The sequence below is a fragment of the Salmo salar genome, chromosome ssa12, assembly GCF_905237065.1.
Source record: "Salmo salar chromosome ssa12, Ssal_v3.1, whole genome shotgun sequence".
NCBI classification, from domain to species: Eukaryota; Metazoa; Chordata; class Actinopteri; order Salmoniformes; family Salmonidae; genus Salmo; species Salmo salar.
In genome coordinates this window covers 89,789,600-89,813,717 of record NC_059453.1, presented here as the reverse complement: position 1 = coordinate 89,813,717, position 24,118 = coordinate 89,789,600, and the positions used below count along the sequence as shown (strand labels likewise).

Genomic DNA, 24,118 nt, shown 5'->3' with positions numbered 1-24,118 from the left:
CCATCAGTGATGGTACAGAGAGACAGAGGAGTAGATCCTATCAGTGTTGGTACAGAGGAATAGTAGAAGTGTTCCCATCCACCCACAATTGTGGTATCTCACGAACGTGCCGCTCTTTTGCCCCAAACGTTGACAGCTGACTGCATACAAATATACTTAATCATTCAATCATTAAATTATAGTTCAATTGAAGATTGATTTCAGTAAAAACTTTCCCCAAAAAGTCATTTTTTAAAGACCACCCCCATAATAATTAGATTTTATCCGTTGACGTTTTTTATTTCATTGAAGGAACAATTTATTGATCCATCATAAATAATACATGTAATTACAGCATTTACATGTCAAGGTATTTTACATGGTATTTGGTCACATGCACATTGTAAGGAAAAGAACAATATATCTGTACAAACATTTACAGCAGTCTGTAAGGGGAGAAGCCTGTGCAATAAAAAGGCACCTGGTATGACCTTTGACCTTGTATAGAGTTTGACCCCGGTTCACAGATACTGCCAGAGACATGTTCCTGCCCACTTTACCTGCCTGTAAAGCAGAAAGAGAAACAGAGCAGGCAATAGACAGGCATCCCTCTGTGTGAACTCTGTGTGCATTTCTGAACAGCCACTCAATACATATTATACCAGCTCGTCAGCGTTTGATTAGGCTCTACATAACAGCTCGTCAGCGTTTGATTAGGCCTACATAACAGCTCGTCAGCGTTTGATTAGGCCTACATAACAGCTCGTCAGCGTTTGATTAGGCTCTACATAACAGCTCGTCAGCGTTTGATTAGGCCTACATAACAGCTTGGTCAGCGTTTTGATTAGGCCTACATACCAGCTAGGTCAGCATTTGATTAGGCCTACATAACAGCTTGGTCAGCGTTTGATTAGGCTCTACATAACAGCTCGTCAGCGTTTGATTAGGCTCTACATAACAGCTCGTCAGCGTTTGATTAGGCCTACATAACAGCTTGGTCAGCGTTTTGATTAGGCCTACATAACTGCTAGGTCAGCGTTTTGATTAGACTACATACCAGCTCGTCAGCGTTTGATTAGGCCTACATAACAGCTTGGTCAGCGTTTTGATTAGGCCTACATAACAGCTTGGTCAGCGTTTTGATTAGGCCTACATAACAGCTTGGTCAGCGTTTTGATTAGGCTCTACATACCAGCTCGTCAGCGTTTGATTAGGCTCTACATAACAGCTCGGTCAGCGTTTTGATTAGGCCTACATAACAGCTTGGTCAGCGTTTGATTAGGCCTACATAACAGCTTGGTCAGCGTTTGATTAGGCCTACATAACAGCTCATCAGCGTTTGATTAGGCTCTACATAACAGCTTGGTCAGCGTTTGATTAGGCTCTACATAACAGCTCGTCAGCGTTTGATTAGGCCTACATAACAGCTCGTCAGCGTTTGATTAGGCCTACATAACAGCTTGGTCAGCGTTTTGATTAGGCTCTACATAACAGCTCGTCAGCGTTTGATTAGGCCTACATAACAGCTTGGTCAGCGTTTTGATTAGGCTCTACATGACAGCTCGTCAGCGTTTGATTAGGCCTACATAACAGCTAGGTCAGCGTTTGATTAGGCCTACATAACAGCTTGGTCAGCGTTTTGATTAGGCCTACATACCAGCTAGGTCAGCGTTTTGATTAGGCTCTACATAACAGCTAGGTCAGCGTTTTGATTAGGCCTACATACCAGCTAGGTCAGCGTTTTGATTAGGCTCTACATAACAGCTTGGTCAGCGTTTTGATTAGGCCTACATAACAGCTCGTCAGCGTTTGATTAGGCTCTACATAACAGCTTGGTCAGCGTTTGATTAGGCTCTACATAACAGCTCGTCAGCGTTTGATTAGGCTCTACATAACAGCTCGTCAGCGTTTGATTAGGCCTACATAACAGCTTGGTCAGCGTTTGATTAGGCCTACATAACAGCTAGGTCAGCGTTTGATTAGGCTCTACATAACAGCTCGTCAGCGTTTGATTAGGCCTACATAACAGCTCGTCAGCGTTTGATTAGGCCTACATACCAGCTCGTCAGCGTTTGATTAGGCCTACATAACAGCTCGTCAGCGTTTGATTAGGCCTACATAACAGCTTGGTCAGCGTTTGATTAGGCCTACATAACAGCTCGTCAGCGTTTGATTAGGCCTACATACCAGCTTGGTCAGCGTTTGATTAGGCCTACATAACAGCTCGTCAGCGTTTGATTAGGCCTACATAACAGCTCGTCAGCGTTTGATTAGGCTCTACATAACAGCTCGTCAGCGTTTGATTAGGCCTACATAACAGCTCGTCAGCGTTTGATTAGGCTCTACATAACAGCTCGTCAGCGTTTGATTAGGCCTACATACCAGCTTGGTCAGCGTTTTGATTAGGCCTACATAACAGCTAGGTCAGCGTTTTGATTAGGCCTACATAACAGCTCGTCAGCGTTTGATTAGGCCTACATAACAGCTCGTCAGCGTTTGATTAGGCCTACATAACAGCTCGTCAGCGTTTGATTAGGCTCTACATAACAGCTCGTCAGCGTTTGATTAGGCTCTACATAACAGCTCGTCAGCGTTTGATTAGGCCTACATAACAGCTCGTCAGCGTTTGATTAGGCCTACATACCAGCTTGGTCAGCGTTTGATTAGGCCTACATAACAGCTCGTCAGCGTTTGATTAGGCTCTACATAACAGCTCGTCAGCGTTTGATTAGGCTCTACATAACAGCTCGTCAGCGTTTGATTAGGCCTACATAACAGCTCGTCAGCGTTTGATTAGGCTCTACATAACAGCTCGTCAGCGTTTGATTAGGCCTACATAACAGCTCGTCAGCGTTTGATTAGGCTCTACATAACAGCTCGTCAGCGTTTGATTAGGCCTACATAACAGCTTGGTCAGCGTTTGATTAGGCCTACATAACAGCTCGTCAGCGTTTGATTAGGCCTACATAACAGCTCGTCAGCGTTTGATTAGGCTCTACATAACAGCTTGGTCAGCGTTTTGATTAGGCCTACATAACAGCTAGGTCAGCGTTTTGATTAGGCCTACATACCAGCTCTGTCAGCATTTGATTAGGCTCTACATAACAGCTTGGTCAGCGTTTGATTAGGCCTACATAACAGCTTGGTCAGCGTTTTGATTAGGCCTACATAACAGCTAGGTCAGCGTTTTGATTAGGCCTACATACCAGCTCTGTCAGTGTTCGATTTAGGTCTAAATGCCCTGAGAACACAGCACAGCAGCCTGGGATATATTCAGTGAGGTAAAATGTTCAGAACATCTCATATAGAAACGAAAGCTAATGAATAGAATACACAAACAAACAGGCATTCACATCTGTTCTAGACCATACATATTTCTATGTGAATGTTCTGTAACATTTATCCTCCTGAACAGACTTCTGGAGTAAGGCTGAGAATGGTAACAGCTTCCGTACAACCATAGAAATAGAATACATAGACATATTTCATACAGAATTCAGAGGACACATGTCCTGTCTACTTATTGTATTTCTATGCGTACTGTAAGACAGTGGGCCTGAAAGCAGAGGCACGAAGCTGAGACAAGGAGAGGCGTCTCAGCGGAGTTGAGAGGTTCACTGGTTCTGTATATCTCGAGGTGAAATGAGAAGCACAGGTATACTGATGGTCAAATCTGCACACAGACGGGAAGGAAAGTCATTACTCGATGTATGGGGCATTAGATAACCAGGAAGTCCAAACTGTGCCCAAATCTCCCCTCCAATAGAAAGACATTATAATACCGATATACAGGTGATCCAGCCACAGAGAGGCTGACGAGAGGGCTGTCTTTATAGGGCTTCCAACTGGAGAACAAAGAGATTTGGGTTCATCTGTTTGGCTTCATTAACCCTTTGAAGTTAGGGGTCAGAATTTAGATTGTTATCGTCAGTGTTCCATCCCGGAATTACAAAACTACACTACCTTTGTTATGTCATTGATTAGAACATGAGGCTTCTTCACAACTATGATCATGCAGCTCTGTTCTACTGCAAATGTACACGCAGGGGCACCTTTAAAGCACCCTAAGTACTGCACAGCTTTCTCTAACAGCTACTGTGAAACACACTGAATGAATGGCTGATACTGTACAGTCAGTAGAGTACAGTAGACCATCACATAGTTAGCTAGCTATAGGTGATTGGAACAGCTGTGGGATGACATTCAACATCCTTCACGTTCAGCCTGGTCCTCTGAACAGACGAGAGAGAGGATGTAGTAAATGGTACAAGACAAGGAAAGACAAAGGGAGTCAACCAGGCATAATAGTTAGACGTCATTAAATAAGTGATAAAAGGCTACAGAGAGTATATAGATATTCCTCTATGACAAGGGAACATCGACAGTGTCTTAAAATGGCTTTATAAACAAGGCCTTTGGTAAACACTATGGGTTCTACAGAGACTCTAAGGGGGATCGGGGGACAACTGTCTACACTCCCTCTACCTACAATCAGAGCCGAGACCCGCTCAGAATAACACAAAATCCATGATTGCTTTTTCTTATTTCTTCTGTTGCTCTTTATCGAACACTGTTTACAACAAGTTAGCAGCATCAAAATGTCTTAGAAGAGAAACCAAAATCGATTCACTCTTCAAAGACAGCTCTTCATATCTCTAAGAATAGATTTTTGAGATTCCCATTACAGGAGTTTCCAATTGCATATGATTCCCATTGCAGGAGGCTCCCATTGCAGGAGATGCCCATTGCAGTAGATTTAATTTGGGATCCTTTATTTTGCTATGTCGGACCGCCAATCCTTTCCTCTGATTCAAGCCATTTTGTCATGGTACAGTACACACGTTTGAAGTCTTTACCGTATAAAGTGCACTCAATAACCAAGAGAGAGATATTCACAGGAGATGACATGTTGTGAGTTACCCATGTCTCCATGATCACTAGGAATCTAAAGATCTCCTCAGGAAGTCAGTGTGACAATTTCCCCTTTCACATTTCTTCTGAATGTTCAATTTGAGAATCAAACAGTTTGTTAATGTCTTTGTTACATCATCAGTGTGAATTGATTAGAATGTCCCCTTCTCAAAGGGTCAGAATGGGAGAGTCAATCAATGGAACGGAAGGAAGAGATTCTCTGATCACAGGTGCTTGGAGATAGTGGTACGCCACAGGTGTGTGTGTGTGTGTGTGTGTGTGTGTGTGTGTGTGTGTGTGTGTGTGTGTGTGTGTGTGTGTGTGCAGCTGTGTGTGCAGCTGTGTGTGGGGTGTGAGAGGGTTAGAAGATAAATATGTTTCATTTAGCAGACAGTAAAACCCAAGCCCTGCCAGGCAAGATGGATTACCTAAAAATACATGAGGATTTGTGTGAATGTGAGTGTGTGTAAAGCTAGGGATCGCCCCCACACTACCCCAACAGGTACACAGCGAACATCACACACACACACACAGCAGAAGCACAGGGGAAGAGCTGGCTGGCACAACAGCTCCCATAGGGCTCTGGTCAAAGGTAGTGCACTATGTAGGGAATAGGGTGCCATGTGGAATGTACAGAAGCACTCCTCTCTGTCCTGACCTAGTTCTTCAGACTATTTACATAATGCATATCCTGTCTCATCACCACCTGCTAACACAGCAGCCAATTATGCTGGCTAGCATAACCATTCCTCCATTCCTCTCAACACTGTCTCTGTAGTGGAGACTTAGAGCTAGGCGAGTACAGCTCTATACGGGCGTCTGCAGTTACACTTCTCATCAGTTAATACCTGGGTTACAATACTATTAGAAATTTAATTTAAAATTTAAAATACTTTATTTAAAATACTTTATCTGTACTTGATTGAGCTTGCCTGGCTTCATGGGCCAATAGAATAGTCCCCAAACTGAAAACCCCACCCATTTGGCACTCCAGAAAGGCTAAAGCAAAAGCTGAAAGTATTTAAAAGATTTGAAATAGTATTTGAATCCAGGTCTGGTGCAGCAGCTACAAAAGCTAAATAAAGCTGGAAGCAGCGTTGTCGGGGTTCAGCTGTGTGTCCACTGTGTTACCATTAGGATAACTTGGACACGTCGCCCTAGGACGAGCTACTTCTGTACTGTTCATCATGCTTGCCAAATCAAAACCAAACTGATCATCCAATATAATTGTGCTTTCGATGTATTTTGGACAGTTTTCAATTAGGTCGACTACTTTAAACATCTTCTTCTCCACAAAAGCTGGACCGATCGGCACCAAATTAGGGATATAGCATCTATGCATTGCCATCTTCAAATGCACTATTTTCCAAGACTAGCTGAAACAATATGGCTGCTATGAGCCAATGAGGCTGCATGAATGTTTTTTCTTGTCCTACAGCACCACAATGTGGCCAAACTCAACCATTCTTTACAGGTTATCTAGACTCATATCATTGAGCATGTGTGCCAAATTCCATCACTTTGAGTCAAACAGATCAAGAGATATAAAAATATGTCTGTTATGAGGTCAATATGAAGGTACTTGCATATGTGACTCGTTTCAGGAAACGAGGCGAAAGTCGCGTGTCACTACTTCACCGGAGCACCATTTGAACGTAAACTTTTTGGGCAGAAATGCCTTTGGAACATGTGAACTTTCATGTGCCTTAATAACAAACTTGTATGTCATCTGTAAATAAGAATGCAATTGTTAAATTACGAGCCTAGTTGGTTTAGCAATGGAAAAAGTCAGCAACCTTCCCGCTAGCCATGATTGGCTGAGATAATGAGTGGGCTGGACATGCCGAAAGACGAGTTCGGATTGGTCTGCCACGTATCACGCTTCTGTCTATAATATGAGCTGGTTAGTCTGTGTTGGTAATCCTTTCTAACGCGGCTTTTTTTAAAATGTATTGTGTAGTGGAGCTGCATAAGTGTTGCTCTCCACTTTCTGGAGGACCGAGTTTTTTTAAATCAGTGGAATTAGAGTATGATAGTTAAGGAGATGGAGAAAATTCTGGCATTTGATTGCAAATATGCAGACGTAGTCGAAAAGAGAATACACAGAAGGCTGTTCTATAAACACCGGTCTCTGGATTACATCTTCAAACTAAGGACAACCATGACATCTGTAACAGAAGGGGAGAAGTGTCCATCCACGTATACGGGTAAGAGAGTCTAGCTAGCTACATTTTCAGATATTACATGTTTCTAATTTTGTCAGAAAGTATTTTTCATTTCAAGTTAAAGTGTACTGTTAGCTAGCTAGCTAGCTAACGTTAACCAGCTGGCTAGCTAGCTAATGTTATGTGTATGATCTGTGTAGTAATATTAAGAGCCATTTGTATTGCTAGTTATAGTCTAATGTTATCTAGCTAACATTGAACCTGGTTTTGGTTAGCTACCTGCAGATTCATGCAGAGTAATAAGGTTGTGAGTTGGGATTATGTTTAATTGTTTAGCTAGCTAGCTACATGTCTTAACAAAAGACTCCACTATGCAAGTATCAATTTCAATAGAATGCTTATGATGTCACTGTGACAACTGTCAATAGACGTAGCTGGTAAATTCGCTCTGGCTATCTACTCCGATTTCAGAGCTTTCTCGTCTGAGTGTACCAGAGCGCAGAATAACTGATGAATTTACGAACGCTCAACACCAATTGAATATGACCAGTGTCAGTAAACGTTGGCAAAAAAACGTAATTCAATTGTTGCCAGCAGCACAGTTACAGTCACCAACGCTCTGGGTAACATGGAAACATCCTAACCAGGTCTACTAGGGCGAGTAAAATGTTCAGTGAGCTGTTCTCTCATTGTGTCTGGAAGTAGATAGCTGACTTTAGCCAGTTAGCTCGGGTGTTTGACCACCGTTTTGAGATCAACCCAACTCCTCCACCAGACCTTCCAGTGTGCGCTCTGAACGCTCAGAGAGAGACGCTCTGGATTTACGAACGGCCAGAGCACACTCTGGCACTCCAGATTAAATTTAAGAACACACCCGTAGTATAAACCAGCCTTTAGTCTTGAAATCTTATGTTGTTTAGTACATAGTGTAACGAGTGCGCTGAGAGTCGGGAAGCAAGTTCAGGGAGTGAGTGTTTTAATAAATAAACGCAACTAAATACAAAACAAGAAACACAAACAACACACAGACATGACACTGGAACAGAAACAATGACGCCTGGGGAAGGAACCAAAGGCAGTGACATACATAGAGAAGGTAATCAGGGAAGTGTTGGAGTCCATGTGAGTCTGATGACGCGCAGGTGCGCATAACGATGGTGATAGGTGTGCGCCATAACGAGCAGCTTGCTAGCCTACAGGCCGGAGAGGGAGCACACTGACTCATTGACTCAAATGTGAATCCTTAATGAGATGGGTGGGGCTAAAGCTTAAGAGGGTGTGAACGATGCTGAGTGGGTGGAGACAAAGAAGAGCTCTTCACTAGATACCAAAACATTTCAAGGGACATTTTTCACAAAAGTGAGGTTACAAGTTTATCAACTTTCAAAGCAGAATTACTTTTCCATTGCTCCTCAAATACAGTGTGTGATATACCATTTTCTAGCTCTGAGTCTCTACTTTTATCCAATGTAAAAAAACACAATTTCAAATGTTGCTACGTACGATCGAATCGAGCCCGGCAGTCACGTGTACAAAGTTTTATAGGAATATCCGTGACTGATTTATAGTCATTTATGTGTGAGACCACGCTCATATTCATGTTTATTCGTTGCTTGACGTATTAGCCTGGGAAATAGTGCATTGAGAGACCTTGGACCCATAGATGAAAGATATCAAGTTTTGTGCAGATCGGTAAATGTTATTCACAACATTCAAAATGGCGGAAAATCCATCATGGTCCTTGAGGCAATAATTTCCCTTGTGAGGAGAGGGACCTACATACCAAATGTCTGAGGCTCAAACGAGGAGACAGGGGCGTGAGCTTTCAAAGAGGAAGCACACCGCATATCAGACTCACTGGGGAAGAGGAGAGGGGAGAGGTTGAGATGGTGATTTGCATGGTGCTTATTGAAGTGAGGAGAGAGAGGGTTTGCGTCCTAAATAGCACCTTATTTCCAACATAGTGTGCTACTTTCAACCAGAGCCCTGTTGGCCCTAGAGCCCTGTTGGCCCTGGTCAAAAGTAGTTCCCTATATAGGGACTAGGGTGGCACCTGGGAGGGAGACAGATTCAGGCTCCATAAAGACAAGAGAGATAATGATCTGGAACTTTGGCCCTTGTGGAGTGACTGCTTGGTAGGGGTGGAGGAGATAATGTGTGTGTGTGTGTGTGTGTGTGTGTGTGTGCGTATAATCCTGACTATGTGTGTATTAATGTATTCTTGCTAGCGTAAGCACTCCTAGTCTGATGACAGTACAGCGGTGTGTGTGTGTTTTCTGTGTGTGTTCTGTGTGTGTTCTGTGTGTGTTCTGTGTGTGTTCTGTGTGTGTTCTGTGTGTGCATTCCTACAGGACTGGTGTCAGTGGTGATGTCATTAGGGCTCATTCAAAGAGATGAAGACACAGGACCCACACAGGGCTGAGATGAACTCAACAAACTGTCCAGTGGTTGTACAAACATACTGTATATTGTGTACAGTACACCTCACTTCTATCTGAGGTTTACCTACTGTGTAGTGTACACTGAGATCCCTCAGTCCTCTCTGAGGTTTACCTACTGTGTAGTGTACACTGAGATCCCTCAGTCCTCTCTGAGGTTTACCTACTGTGTAGTGTACACTGAGATCCCTCAGTCCTCTCTGAGGTTTACCTACTGTGTAGTGTACACTGAGATCCCTCAGTCCTCTCTGAGGTTTACCTACTGTGTAGTGTACACTGAGATCCCTCAGTCCTCTCTGAGGTTTACCTACTGTGTAGTGTACACTGAGATCCCTCAGTCCTCTCTGAGGTTTACCTACTGTGTAGTGTACACTGAGATCCCTCAGTCCTCTCTGAGGTTTACCTACTGTGTAGTGTACACTGAGATCCCTCAGTCCTCTCTGAGGTTTACCTACTGTGTAGTGTACACTGAGATCCCTCAGTCCTCTCTGAGGTTTACCTACTGTGTAGTGTATACCGCAGGTGGCCAGTGGAACCTTAATTGGGAAAGACGTCTCGTAGTAATGGCTGGAACGGAATCAATGGAATGGTATCAAACACATGAAATGCACTCAGATCAGAGACTGAAACAGTAACAGCCCTCCTCTCTGGAAGTGTTCCAGTCAGCTCAGGAATGGTGTTCTCCCTGGGTCAGTTCACTCCCTGGAGTCCTGGTTGTTATTGAAGGAGTATTAAATAGAAGCAGTTCATTCAGTCTGTAGCTCTGTGTCTGTCTATGGACGTCCCTCAGACAGACAGGCATTATCTGGCACAAGAAAGGTTTTATCTTGTCCAAATCACATCACATCTCAATGGCACTTAGAGAGGGATTGGTAGTTGAAACAAGAAAAGGCAAAAACGATCAAACTTCACTGTTTTGCATTTCAGTTCAAGACACTCCTAATATGTTTTTTTTTCAGAGGAGAGTAAACTTTGCGACCACACATGCCATCAAAACTTTAGTCGTCCCGGTAATGATTGGTAACCATGACGTCCCGCCGTGTCACACCTGATTGGTTGAGGTGTGAGGGTCAGAGTTCAGGGGTGAAGGCCCTCAGTAAAGGATGGCTGCTGATGATGTCACACTAACGCTCGACCGTCACCTCTTCTTCCCCTCCTTCGCTGACCAGATCTTCACCGTCATATCACTAGAGAGAGAGAGAGAGAGAGAGAGAGAGAGAGAGAGAGAGTGGGATGGAATAGAGAGAGTTAGAGAGCGAGAGACAGAGAGCATGGTGGGATAGAGAGAGAGAGAGAGAGGGGAGAGACAGAGGGAGGAGAGAGAGAGAGAGACAGAGGGAGGAGAGACAGAGGGAGGAGAGAGACAGGGAGAGACAGAGGGAGGAGAGACAGAGACAGGGAGAGACAGAGGGAGGAGAGACAGAGAGAGAGGGAGAGACATAGGGAGGAGAGAGAGACAGAGAGAGAGGAGAGACAGAGGGAGAGAGAGAGAGAGAGAGACAGAGGGAGGAGAGACAGAGACAGGGAGAGACAGAGGGAGGAGAGAGAGACAGAGAGAGAGGGAGAGACAGAGAGAGAGGGAGAGACATAGGGAGGAGAGAGAGAGAGAGACAGAGGGAGGAGAGACAGAGGGAGGAGAGAGAGAGAGAGACAGAGGGAGGAGAGACAGAGACAGGGAGAGACAGAGGGAGGAGAGAGAGACAGAGAGAGAGGGAGAGACAGAGGGAGGAGAGACAGAGAGAGAGGGAGAGACATAGGGAGGAGAGAGAGAGAGAGACAGAGGGAGGAGAGACAGAGGGAGGAGAGAGAGAGAGAGACAGAGGGAGGAGAGACAGAGACAGGGAGAGACAGAGGGAGGAGAGACAGAGAGAGGGAGAGACAGAGGGAGGAGAGACAGAGAGAGAGGGAGAGACATAGGGAGGAGAGAGAGAGAGAGACAGAGGGAGGAGAGACAGAGGGAGGAGAGACAGAGAGAGACAGAGGGAGGAGAGACAGAGACAGGGAGAGACATAGGGAGGAGAGACAGAGAGAGAGGGAAAGACAGAGGGAGGAGAGACAGAGGGAGGAGAGACAGAGGGAGGAGAGAGAGAGAGAGACAGAGGGAGGAGAGACATAGGGAGGGAGACAGAGACAGGGAGAGACATAGGGAGGAGAGACAGAGAGAGAGGGCGAGACATAGGGAGGAGAGACAGAGACAGGGAGAAACAGAGGGAGGAGAGCAGCAGGAGACCAAGAGAGAGAGGGAGAGACATAGGGAGGAGAGACAGAGAGAGAGGGAGAGACATAGGGAGGAGAGACAGAGACAGGGAGAGACATAGGGAGGAGAGCAGCAGGAGACCAAGAGAGAGAGGGAGAGACATAGGGAGGAGAGACAGAGACAGGGAGAGACATAGGGAGGAGAGACAGAGACAGGGAGAAACAGAGGGAGGAGAGCAGCAGGAGACAAGAGAGAGAGGGAGAGACATAGGGAGGAGAGACAGAGAGAGAGAGAGAGACAGAGGGAGGAGAGACAGAGACAGGGAGAGACATAGGGAGGAGAGACAGAGACAGGGAGAAACAGAGGGAGGAGAGCAGCAGGAGACCAAGAGAGAGAGGGAGAGACATAGGGAGGAGAGACAGAGAGAGAGGGAGAGACATAGGGAGGAGAGACAGAGACAGGGAGAGACATAGGGAGGAGAGACAGAGAGAGAGGGAGAGACATAGGGAGGAGAGACAGAGACAGGGAGAGACATAGGGAGGAGAGACAGAGACAGGGAGAGACATGGGGAGGAGAGACAGAGACAGGGAGAGACATAGGGAGGAGAGACAGAGACAGGGAGAGACATAGGGAGGAGAGCAGCAGGAGACCAAGAGAGAGAGGGAGAGACATAGGGAGGAGAGACAGAGAGAGAGAGAGAGACAGAGGGAGGAGAGACAGAGACAGGGAGAGACATAGGGAGGAGAGACAGAGACAGGGAGAGACATAGGGAGGAGAGACAGAGACAGGGAGAAACAGAGGGAGGAGAGCAGCAGGAGACCAAGAGAGAGAGGGAGAGACAGAGGGAGGAGAGACAGAGAGAGAGGGAGAGACATAGGGAGGAGAGACAGAGACAGGGAGAGACATAGGGAGGAGAGACAGAGACAGGGAGAAACAGAGGGAGGAGAGCAGCAGAAGACCAAGAGAGAGAGGGAGAGACATAGGGAGGAGAGACAGAGACAGGGAGAGACATAGGGAGGAGAGACAGAGACAGGGAGAGACATAGGGAGGAGAGACAGAGACAGGGAGAGACAGAGGGAGGAGAGCAGCAGGAGACCAAGAGAGAGAGGGAGAGACATAGGGAGGAGAGACAGAGAGAGAGAGAGAGACAGAGGGAGGAGAGACAGAGACAGGGAGAGACATAGGGAGGAGAGACAGAGACAGGGAGAGACAGAGGGAGGAGAGCAAGAGAGAGTGAGACAGAGGGAGGAGAGCAAGAGATAGAGAGGGAGGAGAGCAGGAGGAGAGCAAGAGGGAAGGAGAGACAGAGGAAAGGAAAGCAAGAGAGAGAGGGAGGAGAGCAAGAGAGAGAGGGAGAAACAGAGGAAAGGAAAGCAAGAGAGAGAGAGCAGGAGACCAAGAGAGAGAGGGAGAGACATAAGGAGACCAAGAGAGAGAGGGAGAGACAGAGGGAAAGAAAGCAAGAGAGAGAGAGAGAGAGAGAGAGAGAGACAAAGGGAGGAGAGCAAGAGGGAGGGAGAGACAGAGGAAAGGAAAGCACGAGAGAGAGAGGGAGGAGAGCAAGAGAGAGAGGGAGAGACAGAGGAAAGGAAAGCAAGAGAGAGAGAGAGAGAGCGAGAGAGAGAGAGGAGGAGAGCAAGAGAGAGAGGGAGAAACAGAGGGAGGAGAGCAGGAGGAGACCAAGAGAGAGAGGGAGAGACAGAGGGAAGGAAAGCAAGAGAGAGAGAGAGACAGAGGGAGGAGAGCAAGAGGGAGGGAGAGACAGAGGAAAGGAGAGCAAGAGAGAGAGAGGGAGGAGAGACAGAGGAAAGGAAAGCCAGAGAGAGGGAGAGACAGAGGAAAGGAAAGCAAGAGAGAGAGAGAGACAGAGGGAGGAGAGCAAGAGGGAGGGAGAGACAGAGGAAAGGAAAGCAAGAGAGAGGGAGAGACAGAGGGGTGCAAGAGTGAAAGGTGGAGAGAGAGGAGAGACAGAGAAGAAAAGAGTGATTCAACTGCCAGCATCTTCAAACAGTTCCATTGTGACTCCCACACAGCACCAGAGGGACAAGACATCAAAACCTACAGTTCACAGAAGGAGACACACACAGATGATACTGCCTAGTCCTCCACCTTCTAGGGAGCACAAAGGAATCAGGTCCAAAATAGACATAAAACATCCTTCTCCTCTGTGCCATACAACCTCCCCTCAGATAGAGCAAGCATCACGACAACACTCATCACTCTTTCTGTCCCCTCTCTCAAACAGTGGTGGAAAAAGTACCCAATTGTCATACTTGAGTAAAAGTAAAGATATCTTAATAGAAAATGACTCAAGTAAAAGTGAAAGTCACCCAGTAACGTACTACTTGAGTAAAAGTCTAAAAGTATTTCCAGTTGAAGTCGGAAGTTTACGTACACTTAGGTTGGAGTCATTAAAACCTAGTTTTTCAACCAATCCACAAATGTCTTGTTAATAACCTCTAAGGGCTAGGTGGGACGTGACCGTCCCACTCTATTCAACAGCCAGTGGAACAGCGTGGCGCGAAATACAAATACCTCAAAAATGCAATCATTTCAATTTTTCAAACATACGACAATTTTACACCATTTTAAAGATAAGACTCTCGTTAATCTAACCACATTGTCCGATTTCAAAAAGGCTTTACAGCGAAAGCAAAACATTAAATTATGTTAGGAGACAGCCATTTTCCAGGCAAGCATATATGTCACAAAAACCTAAAACACAGCTAAATGAAGCACTAACCTTTGATGATCTTCATCAAATGACACTCCTAGGACATTATGTTATACAATACATGTATGTTTTGTTCAATCAAGTCCATATTTATATCCAAAAACAGCTTTTTACATTGGCGTGTAATGTTCAGAACATGCATTCCCACCAAAAACTTCTGGTGAATTTACTAAATTACTCATCATAAACATTGACAAAATACATAACAATTATTTTAAGAATTATAGATACAGAACTCCTTTATGCAATCGCTGTCAGATTTCAAAATAGCTTTTCGGCGAAAGCACATTTTGCAATATTCTGAGTACATAGCTTAGCCATCACGGCTAGCTATTTTGACACCCGCCAAGTTCGGGGCAACCTAAACTCAGAATTAGTATTACAAATATTGTATTACCTTTGCTGATCTTCGTCAGAATGCACGCCCAGGACTGCTACTTCCACAAGAAATGTTGTTTTTGTTCCAAATAATCCATAGTTATGTCCAAATACCTCCGTTTTGTTCGTGCGTTCAGGTCACTATCCAAAGGGTAACGCGCGAACGCATTTCGAGACAAAAAATTCTAAATGTTCGATTACCGTACTTAGAAGCATGTCAAACGCTGTTTAAAATCCATTTTTATGGTATTTTTCGCGTAAAATAGCGATAATATTCCAACCGAACAATAGTGTATTCATTCAAAGAGGAAAAGAAAAACAGCGTGCTCGCGTGAATGCGCATATCCAATCTCTTTGTCACCAGGCAGACCACTGAGAAACTGAGATACTATACTCTGCCCAGAGACAGAAGACGCCTCAATCCTGCTTTCTGAAGGCTTTAGAGAGCTAATGGAAGCCTTAGAAAGTGCAACGTAACCCCACAGATACTGTAGTTTCGATAGAGAATCAAAAGAAGAACTACAAATTCTCAGACAGGCCACTTCCTGCTTGGAATTTTCTCAGGTTTTTGCCTGTCATATGAGTTCTGTTATACTCACAGACACCATTCAAACAGTTTTAGAAACGTCAGAGTGTTTTCTATCCAAATCTACTAATAATATGCATATTCTCATTTCTGGGCAAGAGTAGTAACCAGTTTAAATCGAGTACATGTTTTATCCGGCCATGAAAATACTGCCCCCTAGCCCAGACAGGTTAAACAATTTATAGGCAATGCTACCAAATACTAATTGCATGTATGTAAACTTCTGACCCACTGGGAATGGGATGAAAGAAATAAAAGCTGAAATAAATAATTCTCTCTACTATTATTCTAACATTTCACATTCTTAAAATAAAGTGGTGATCCTAACTGACCTAAGACAGGGAATTGTTACTAGGATTAAATGTCAGGAATTGTGAAAAACTGAGTTTAAATTTATTTGGCTAAGGTGTATGTAAACTTCCAACTTCAACTGTAAGTATCAAAAGTCAACTGCTAAAATATACTTAAGTATCAAGTATCTAATTCCTTATATAAAACAAACCAGATGGAACATTTTGTATTTATTTTTACAGATAGCCAGGGGCTGTTTAGTGAGTCCTCCAGATCAGAGACAGTAGGGATGACCAGGGATGTTCTCTGCTTAGTGAGTCCTCCAGATCAGAGACAGTAGTGATGACCAGGGATGTTCTCTGCTTAGTGAGTCCACCAGATCAGAGACAGTAGGGATGACCAGGGATGTTCTCTGCTTAGTGAGTCCTCCAGATCAGAGACAGTAGGGATGACCAGGGATGTTCTCTGTTTAGTGAGTCCACCAGATCAGAGGCTGTAGGGATGACCAGGGATGTTCTCTGTTTAGTGAGTCCTCCAGATCAGAGACAGTAGTGATGACCAGGGATGTTCTCTGTTTAGTGAGTCCACCAGATCAGAGACAGTAGGGATGACCAGGGATGTTCTCTTGATAAGTGTGTGAATTTGACTAATTTTCTGTCCTAACACACAAAAGTAACAAGTACTTTTGGGTGTCGGGGAACATGTATGTACATGATTTTCTTGAGGAATGTAGTTGAGTAAAAGTTGTCAAAAATATAAATAGTAAAGTAAAGTACAGATACATAAAAAAGTATTTTTACTTAAGTACTTTTCACCGCTGCTCTCAAAGACCATAAGTACTCTCCTATCCTCACTCCCTGTATTCCCCCCCACCCCGATCAACATAGCTCTAAGTGTAGTTTTTAAAATACTATAATTGTATTAGGAAGTTAAGAAGTGAAACTAACTTCCTTTCTCTGCAGTTCTCCTATCCCTGCTAAGAAACTCCCAGCTGAGCTGCCAATTTACTCTGAATCTCCTCTCCATTCACAACCTCCCGAGTGCTACCTCATGACATATTTCAGTTTATGTGTGTGTGTGTGTGTGTGTGTGTGTGTGTGTGTGTGTGTGTGTGTGTGTGTGTGTGTGTGTGTGTGTGTGTGTGTGTGTGTGTGTGTGTAGGTAGGACCCAATTAACAGAGGAAGTAGAGGCATATCCAGCTGACATGGCCAGAGATAGGAGTGGGGTTATTCTATTCTCAGATGAATTCACACTGAGAATACAGTACTGTACTGTCTCTACCTATTAGGGTCTTCATTTGAAAACCAAAAGGGGTAAAAGGGGAAGAGGAGAAGTTGGGAAAGTGTGTTGTGAAGACATAAAGAAATGTCTTGAGAGTGCAACATAGCAAGAAGAAGAGAAAGAAATGGATAAAAGGAGTATACCCGAGGAGAGCAGAGCTGAGATTACAAGGGCATTAGCCAAATGAAGACAGGGAGAGAAAAATAGAGAGAAAAACCAGGGACTTAATGAGACGGGGCTCTAGAGAGATGAAGAGAATGAATGGAAATACCAGAGGAGAGCAGAGGCGGGGTTGTGAGCTGCAGTGAAGGCTCACGGGAGGCTGGTGGCGCGACCCTTGATGGCCAGAACCCGTCGAGGTAGACAGGGGGTCAAACCCGGGACATAGCTCCATAACTTCACCCTGCAGTCACTGAGGTAGCAGGTGAGGAGGGGGGAGGAGAAGGAGAGGTGAGGAAGGGAAGAAGGGAAGGGATGGGAAGAAGGGAAGGGAAGAAGGGAAGGGAAGAAGGGACGAGAAGGGAAGAAGGGAAGGGAAGAAGGGAAGAGAAGAAGGGAAGAGAAGGGAAGATGGGAAGGGAAGAAGGGAAGGAAAGAAGGGAAGGGTAGGGAACAATGGAACAAGGGAAGAGAAGAAGGGAAGAGAAGAAGGGAAGAGAAGAGAAGAGAAGAGAAGAGAAGAGAAGAGAAGAGAAGAGAAGAGAAGAGAAGAGAAGAGAAGAAATCAAGAAGGGGAAAGAGAGGAGGAGGGAGGAGAGGGAAGAGAGGACAGGTTAAAGCAGGTTAGTACAAGATGAAGATGAGTTCAGTAAAGGAGTACTCAGTCAGATGGTTTGGTGAGAGTGGTAAGCTTGAAAGGTATTAGATGTAAGTACAGGAAGGACATAGCCTGTTGGGGGTACAGGGAGGACAGAGCCTGTTGGGGGTACAGGGAGGACAGAGCCTGTTGGTGGTACAGTGAGGACAGAGCCTGTTGGTGGTACAGTGAGGACAGAGCCTGTTGGGGGTACAGGGAGGACAGAGCCTGTTGGTGGTACAGTGAGGACAGAGCCTGTTGGTGGTACAGTGAGGACAGAGCCTGTTGGGGGTACAGGGAGGACAAAGCCTGTTGGGGGTACAGGGAGGACAGAGCCTGTTGGTGGTACAGGGAGGACAGAGGCTGTTGGGGGTACAGGGAGGACAGAGCCTGTTGGGGGTACAGGGAGGACAGAGCCTGTTGGGGGTACAGGGAGGACAGAGCCTGTTGGGGGTACAGGGAGGACAGAGGCTGTTGGGGGTACAGGGAGGACAGAGGCTGTTGGCGGTACAGGGAGGACAGAGCCTGTTGGGGGTACAGGGAGGACAGAGGTTGTTGGGGGTACAGGGAGGACAGAGGCTGTTGGGGGTACAGGGAGGACAGAGGCTGTTGACACAGGAGACAGGCCTGTTGGGGGTACAGGGAGGACAGAGGTTGTTGGGGGTATAGGGAGGACAGAGGCTGTTGGGGGTACAGGGAGGACAGAGGCTGTTGGGGTTATAGAGAGGACAGAGGTTGTTGGGGGTACAGGGAGGACAGAGGCTGTTGGGGGTACAGGGAGGACAGAGGCTGTTGGGGGTACAGGGAGGACAGAGGCTGTTGGGGTTACAGGGAGGACAGAGGTTGTTGGTGGTACAGGGAGGACAGAGGCTGTTGGGGGTACAGGGAGGACAGAGGCTGTTGGGGGTACAGTGAGGACAGAGGCTGTTGGGGGTACAGGGAGGACAGAGGCTGTTGGGGTTACAGGGAGGACAGAGGCTGTTGGGGGTACAGGGAGGACAGAGGTTGTTGGGGTTACAGGGAGGACAGAGGTTGTTGGGGGTACAGTATGAAGCAGGCCCTTTGCACACCCTCTGACTGAAACACAGCAGCAGGATGTTGCCATCTCAGCTTCTCAGTAGTCTTCCATACAGTACAGGCCACTCAGACACACTGAACATGCTGATGAGAGGACTGGTCGCAGGCATCAGCTAAGTTCTACGAAGCCTGGTCAGTAACTGTCTGGGGATGACTGGTTCCAAAAACATGTATTGTTGAGACGGGGGCAAATCATGCATTTTACAACAACAAAGAGCATTTTCTCATTGGATAGTCATCGTAGTATCTTCTCAGAAAAGGCCAAGGACAACATATACTGTATAACCTAACCCTCCCAATGTATTTGATTTGGTTTTATACAGCAGTACTGTGCATCCAAGACAATCCAAGACAATCCCCATTCTATGATTCTATCCTATGTAGTAATGCCATGTCTGGATGTAGTGGGAAATAACCTCAGGGAAAGTCTGGTTAGAACAACAACATCATCATCAACAACAACACAGACTGTTTATTGCAATACTAATGTGGTACCTGGAAGCGGTGAAGATGTGTCGTGAGTTGGTGCAGATGGCGTTGATAGGGCTCTCGTGACCCCTGACCTCTCCTATGGGGGTGAAGTTGTCAACGTTCCACACCTTCAGCATGCCCCCCCGACACGCACTCAGCAGCATGGGCCGACCTGGAACATACGCCAGCGCACACACCCAGTCCTTATGGGCGTTGGGGATTTGCTGAGGACAGACAGGAGAGAGGAAGGAGAAGCTTCTGTTTAGTGTACTTGTATTGGGGGAAAGGATTTATAAAAGGATTTATAAAGGTTTTCAAACAAAAAGACACAAACAAGCATTGGGGATTTGCTGAGGACAGGAGAGAGAGTTTTCATTCAGTGGATTTTTTTTTCCTACGTGTTTTCCAAATTGGTAGTTACAGTCTTGTCCCATCGCTGCAACTCCCCTACGGACTCGGGAGAGGCGAAAGTCAAGAGCTACACGTCCTCTGAAACACGAGCCTCCAAGCCGCACTGCTCACTTAATCCGGAAGCCCGCCGCACCAATATGTCAGAGGAAACACTGTCCATCTGGTGACCGAAGTCAGCTTGCAGGCACACGGCCCGCCACAAGGAGTCGCTAGAGCATGATGGGACAAGGAAATCTGTGCCGGCCAAACCCTACCCTAACCCGGAAGACACTGGGCCAATTGTGCGCCGCCTCACGGTCCGGCCGACTGTGACAAAGCCTGGGATCGAACCCGAGTCTGTAGTGACGCCTCAAGCACTGCGATGCAGTGCCTTAGACCATTCACAGGACTTTTATTGGGAAAAGGGAAACACATAGACGTTACAATAATCTGTTAGGAAGATAATAGAATTATCCAACTAGTCGTTGACTTGATAAAAGAGCCTGGATATGATATCACATTCACTCTTATCCAGAGCAACTTACAGCAAGGTGTGGATACGTTTGTACTTTGTCCCATACTGGTCCCCGGTGGGAATCAAACCCACCACCACGGTGACGTTGCAGGCACCATGCTGTACCAGCTGAGCCACACAGGACCCCATTCAACATGCTATGATACTAATCTGACAACAACAACAAACGTGGTCTACCTGTGACTCACATAGCATCACTGAAACACCCAGACAGAGGTATGATATGATGACTGTGTTTCTGTCCACAACCTTCTACCCATAGACAATCTAATGTAAGTAAAAATATCATTTCTACAGGAGTTTACTATGTGTATTTGACAGGACTAAGATTATTAGACATTAAAGATTCTCTAAAAGGGATCACAGCAGTACTGGTGACAGAAACACACACACACCTGCACACAATCTCTCTCTCTCTCTCTCTCTCTCTCTCTCTCTCTCTCTCTCTCTCTCTCTCTCTCTCTCTCTCTCTCTCTCTCTCTCTCTCTCTCTCTCTCTCTCTCTCTCTCTCTCTCTCTCTCTCTCTCTCTCTCTCTCTCTCTCTCTCTCTCTCTCTCTCTCAAATTCAAGCTGCTTTATTGGCATGAAAAACATTGTGTTAATATTGCCAAAGCAACAATGTATACAATATACATTGTAATACAATTATAAACAAATAATTATATAAAATGGCAGTAAATAATAATACAAAATTAAATATAAAAATAATAACAATAAAATAGTAGTAAAATAATAGTAAAATAGTAGAATGTAATAAATATAAATATGAAATGAATCTATAACTAACTTATAACTAAATAACGGTCATCTTCACCATTACATCAGTACTACAACTACTATCATCATTACCACTACTACTACCACCACCATCACTAAACTGCTATCATTACCATTACTACCCATACCACTACTATTTGGAATGATAAACAACAATAATAGAAATAACAATAACAGTAATAACAATAATAGTAATAATAAGTAAGTTACTGCTTACTATGCAGATGTTATTATTCAGTGTCCCTCAGGCTATGGCAGGCAAATACATATTTGGCTGCAAGAGGAGCCATTGCTCCTTCGCCCATGAGTATTTTTAGTTTTTCCTCTGGGTTTAATAAGTTCAAATTTGGAATAAATGTAGTCATTTCTGTGAATAAGGAATCTCTTTGTGAGGAATATTTATCACAGTAAAGGAGAAAGTGCATCTCTGTCTCTACCTCCCCTGTCGTGCAGTGACCACGTACACGCTCCTCTTTGGGTAGCCATGTCTTTTTATGTCTGCCGGTTTCTATTGCCAATCGGTGGTGACTCAGCCTGTACTTGGTAAGGATCTGTCTCTGCTTCGTATCTCTGACAGAGTAGAGATAATCAGACAATTCATATTCTCTGTTTAGGGTCAGATAGCAATTTCGTCGGCTTTGGGATTTTGTTTCGTTTTTACAATGTTGTAAATATGAGTCCTTTGATTGGTTCATGATTTTGTTTATTTGAATTCTTTCTTTTGAAGCAGTGCTGGTGTCAGCTTGGTTGGTGAGGTCCAACACCAGCTGACTGAGAGGGCTCATTTCTGGGCTCAGCTCTTGGGTTTGGAGTGCTTTAAATTGCAGACTTGAATTTGGACTTGAATTTAGATGTAGCCAAAATTTTAATGATCTTTTCTGTATTTTCATTATTACTGGAAAGCGGCCCAATTCTGCCCTACATGCATTAGTTGGTTTATTTCTCTGGACTTGTAGGATTTTCCGACAGAATTCTGCATGTAGGGCTTCAATTGGATGTTTGTCCCACATTTTAAAGTCCAGTTTATTGAGTGGTCCCCAAACCTCACTTCCGTAAAGAGCTATTGGTAGGATTACACTGTCAAATATTTTGGTCCAAATTCTAATTGGGATGTTGATTTTGAATAATTTCATTTTTATTGCATACAATGCTCTGCGGGCTTTTTCTTTGAGTGCATTCACTGCCATATTAAAGTTTCCCGATGCAGATATGGTCAGACCAAGGTAGGTGTAATTTTGAGTGTGTTCAATGATGGTGTTGTTCAGGGTGAATTTATATTTGTGTTTCTGACATCTGGTTTTCTTTTGGAAAATCATGATTTTCGTTTTTTGGAAATTTACTGCCAGGGCCCAATTATGGCAATATTGCTCTAGAATATTAATGTTCTGTTGAAGCCCTTCTTTGGTTGGTGATAGAAGTACCAAGTCATCAGCATATAGCAGGTATTTCACCTCTGTGTCAAATAGTGTGAGTCCTGGGGCTGGAGAATGGTCCAACATGTCTGGTAATTCATTGATATAAATGTTGAAAAGGTTTGGACTCAAACTGCAGCCTTGTCTCACACCTCGACATTGTGAAAATAATTCTGTTCTTTGGTTTTTGATTTTTATTGCACATTTATTTTCTGTGTACATACATTGTATTAAGTCATACACCTTACCACCAAGCCCACTTTGGAGAATTTTGTAGAATAGCCCTTCATGCCAAATAGAATCAAATGCTTTTTTAAAGTCAATAAAGCAAGCAAAGATTTTGCCCTCTTTTTTTGGTGGACGTGTTTATTAATTAGTGTGTGTAAGGTGTATATATGGTCAGTAGTGCGATGGTTAGGGAGAAAGCCAATTTGACATTTACTTATTACATTTTTTTCTTGAAGAAAGGTTTGAATTCTTGAATTCAAAATGCTACAGAAAACCTTTCCCAAGTTACTGTTTACGCAAATTCCCCTGTAATTATTGGGGTCTGATTTGTCTCCACTTTTGTGGATAGGGGAGATGAGCCCCTGGTTCAAGACATCAGGGAAGCAGCCAGAAGTTAAAACCATGTTGAACAATTTAAGCACAGCATTTTGCAACTCAAGTGTGCTGTTTTTCAGCATTTTATTTCTGATGTTGTCTAGACCACAAGCCTTCTTTGATTTAATAGATTTGAGCTTTTCATTTAGTTCTTGTTGGGTTAATGGGTAATCTAATGGATTTTGGTTGTTTTTAATGACTGATTCAAGGATGTTCAATTTTTCTTTAATTTCTAATTGGTTCTGTTGTAAGTCTTTTTGTGGGATGTTTTTGTATAGATTATCAAAATACGTTTTCCAAATTCCTACATCTTGTATGGCTAATTCCTGTGGCTTTGTTGTGCTTAAATTGTTCCACATGTCCCAGAACTGATTTTGGTCAATTGCGTTTTCAATTTCATCAAGTGTCTTGTTGGTATAATTCAATTTCTTGCGTTTCAGTGTTTGTTTATACTGTTTCAGAGTATTCATATCGTAGCTCTGGGTTGTTTTGCTGCTTATGCTCTCTCTCTCTCTCTCTCTCTCTCTCTCTCTCTCTCTCTCTCTCTCTCTCTCTCTCTCTCTCTCTCTCTCTCTCTCTCTCTCTCTCTCTCTCTCTCTCTCTCTCTCTCTCTCTCTCTCTCTCTCTCTCTCTCTCTCTCTCTCTCTCTCTCTCTCTCTCTCTCTCTCTCTCTCTCTCTCTCTCTCTCTCTCTCTCTCTCTCTCTCTCTCTCTCTCTCTCTCTCTCTCTCTCTCTCTCTCTCTCTCTCTCTCTCTCTCTCTCTCTCTCTCTCTCTCTCTCTCTCTCTCTCTCTCTCTCTCTCTCTCTCTCTCTCTCTCTCTCTCTCTCTCTCTCTCTACCTGTGTGAGTTCTTGTTGCTCCAGGTCCCACTTCTTGATGCCGTTGTCTCGTGACGCGCTGAATAGCACGTCTCCCTGGATGGCTAGACACTCGATCCCGTCGTAGTGAGGAGGCTCAAAGTTATGGGATGGGCCTACATTCCCCAGCATGCCCTCTGCCACATCAAACACCTACCAGGAAGAGAAAAGTAAAGCAGTCAGAAAACATGAGCAACAACGAGCAGAGAAATTGTCCCCAATGGGAGTATATACCGTAC

At 44.7% G+C, this 24,118-nt stretch overlaps 1 protein-coding gene across 1 annotated transcript in view; it reads right to left on the bottom strand.

Moving 5' to 3' along the window:
• Nucleotides 1-263: 263 nt before the first annotated feature.
• Nucleotides 264-24,118, bottom strand: part of LOC106566100 (kinesin-like protein KIF21B) — a 153,701-nt gene continuing 129,846 nt past the window's right edge. The window contains 4 exon segments of the mRNA XM_045691899.1: nt 264-10,680; nt 17,233-17,373; nt 19,330-19,529; nt 23,862-24,032. Coding sequence (XP_045547855.1) covers nt 17,274-17,373; nt 19,330-19,529; nt 23,862-24,032 — 471 coding nt within the window. The 3' untranslated portion in view covers nt 264-10,680; nt 17,233-17,273.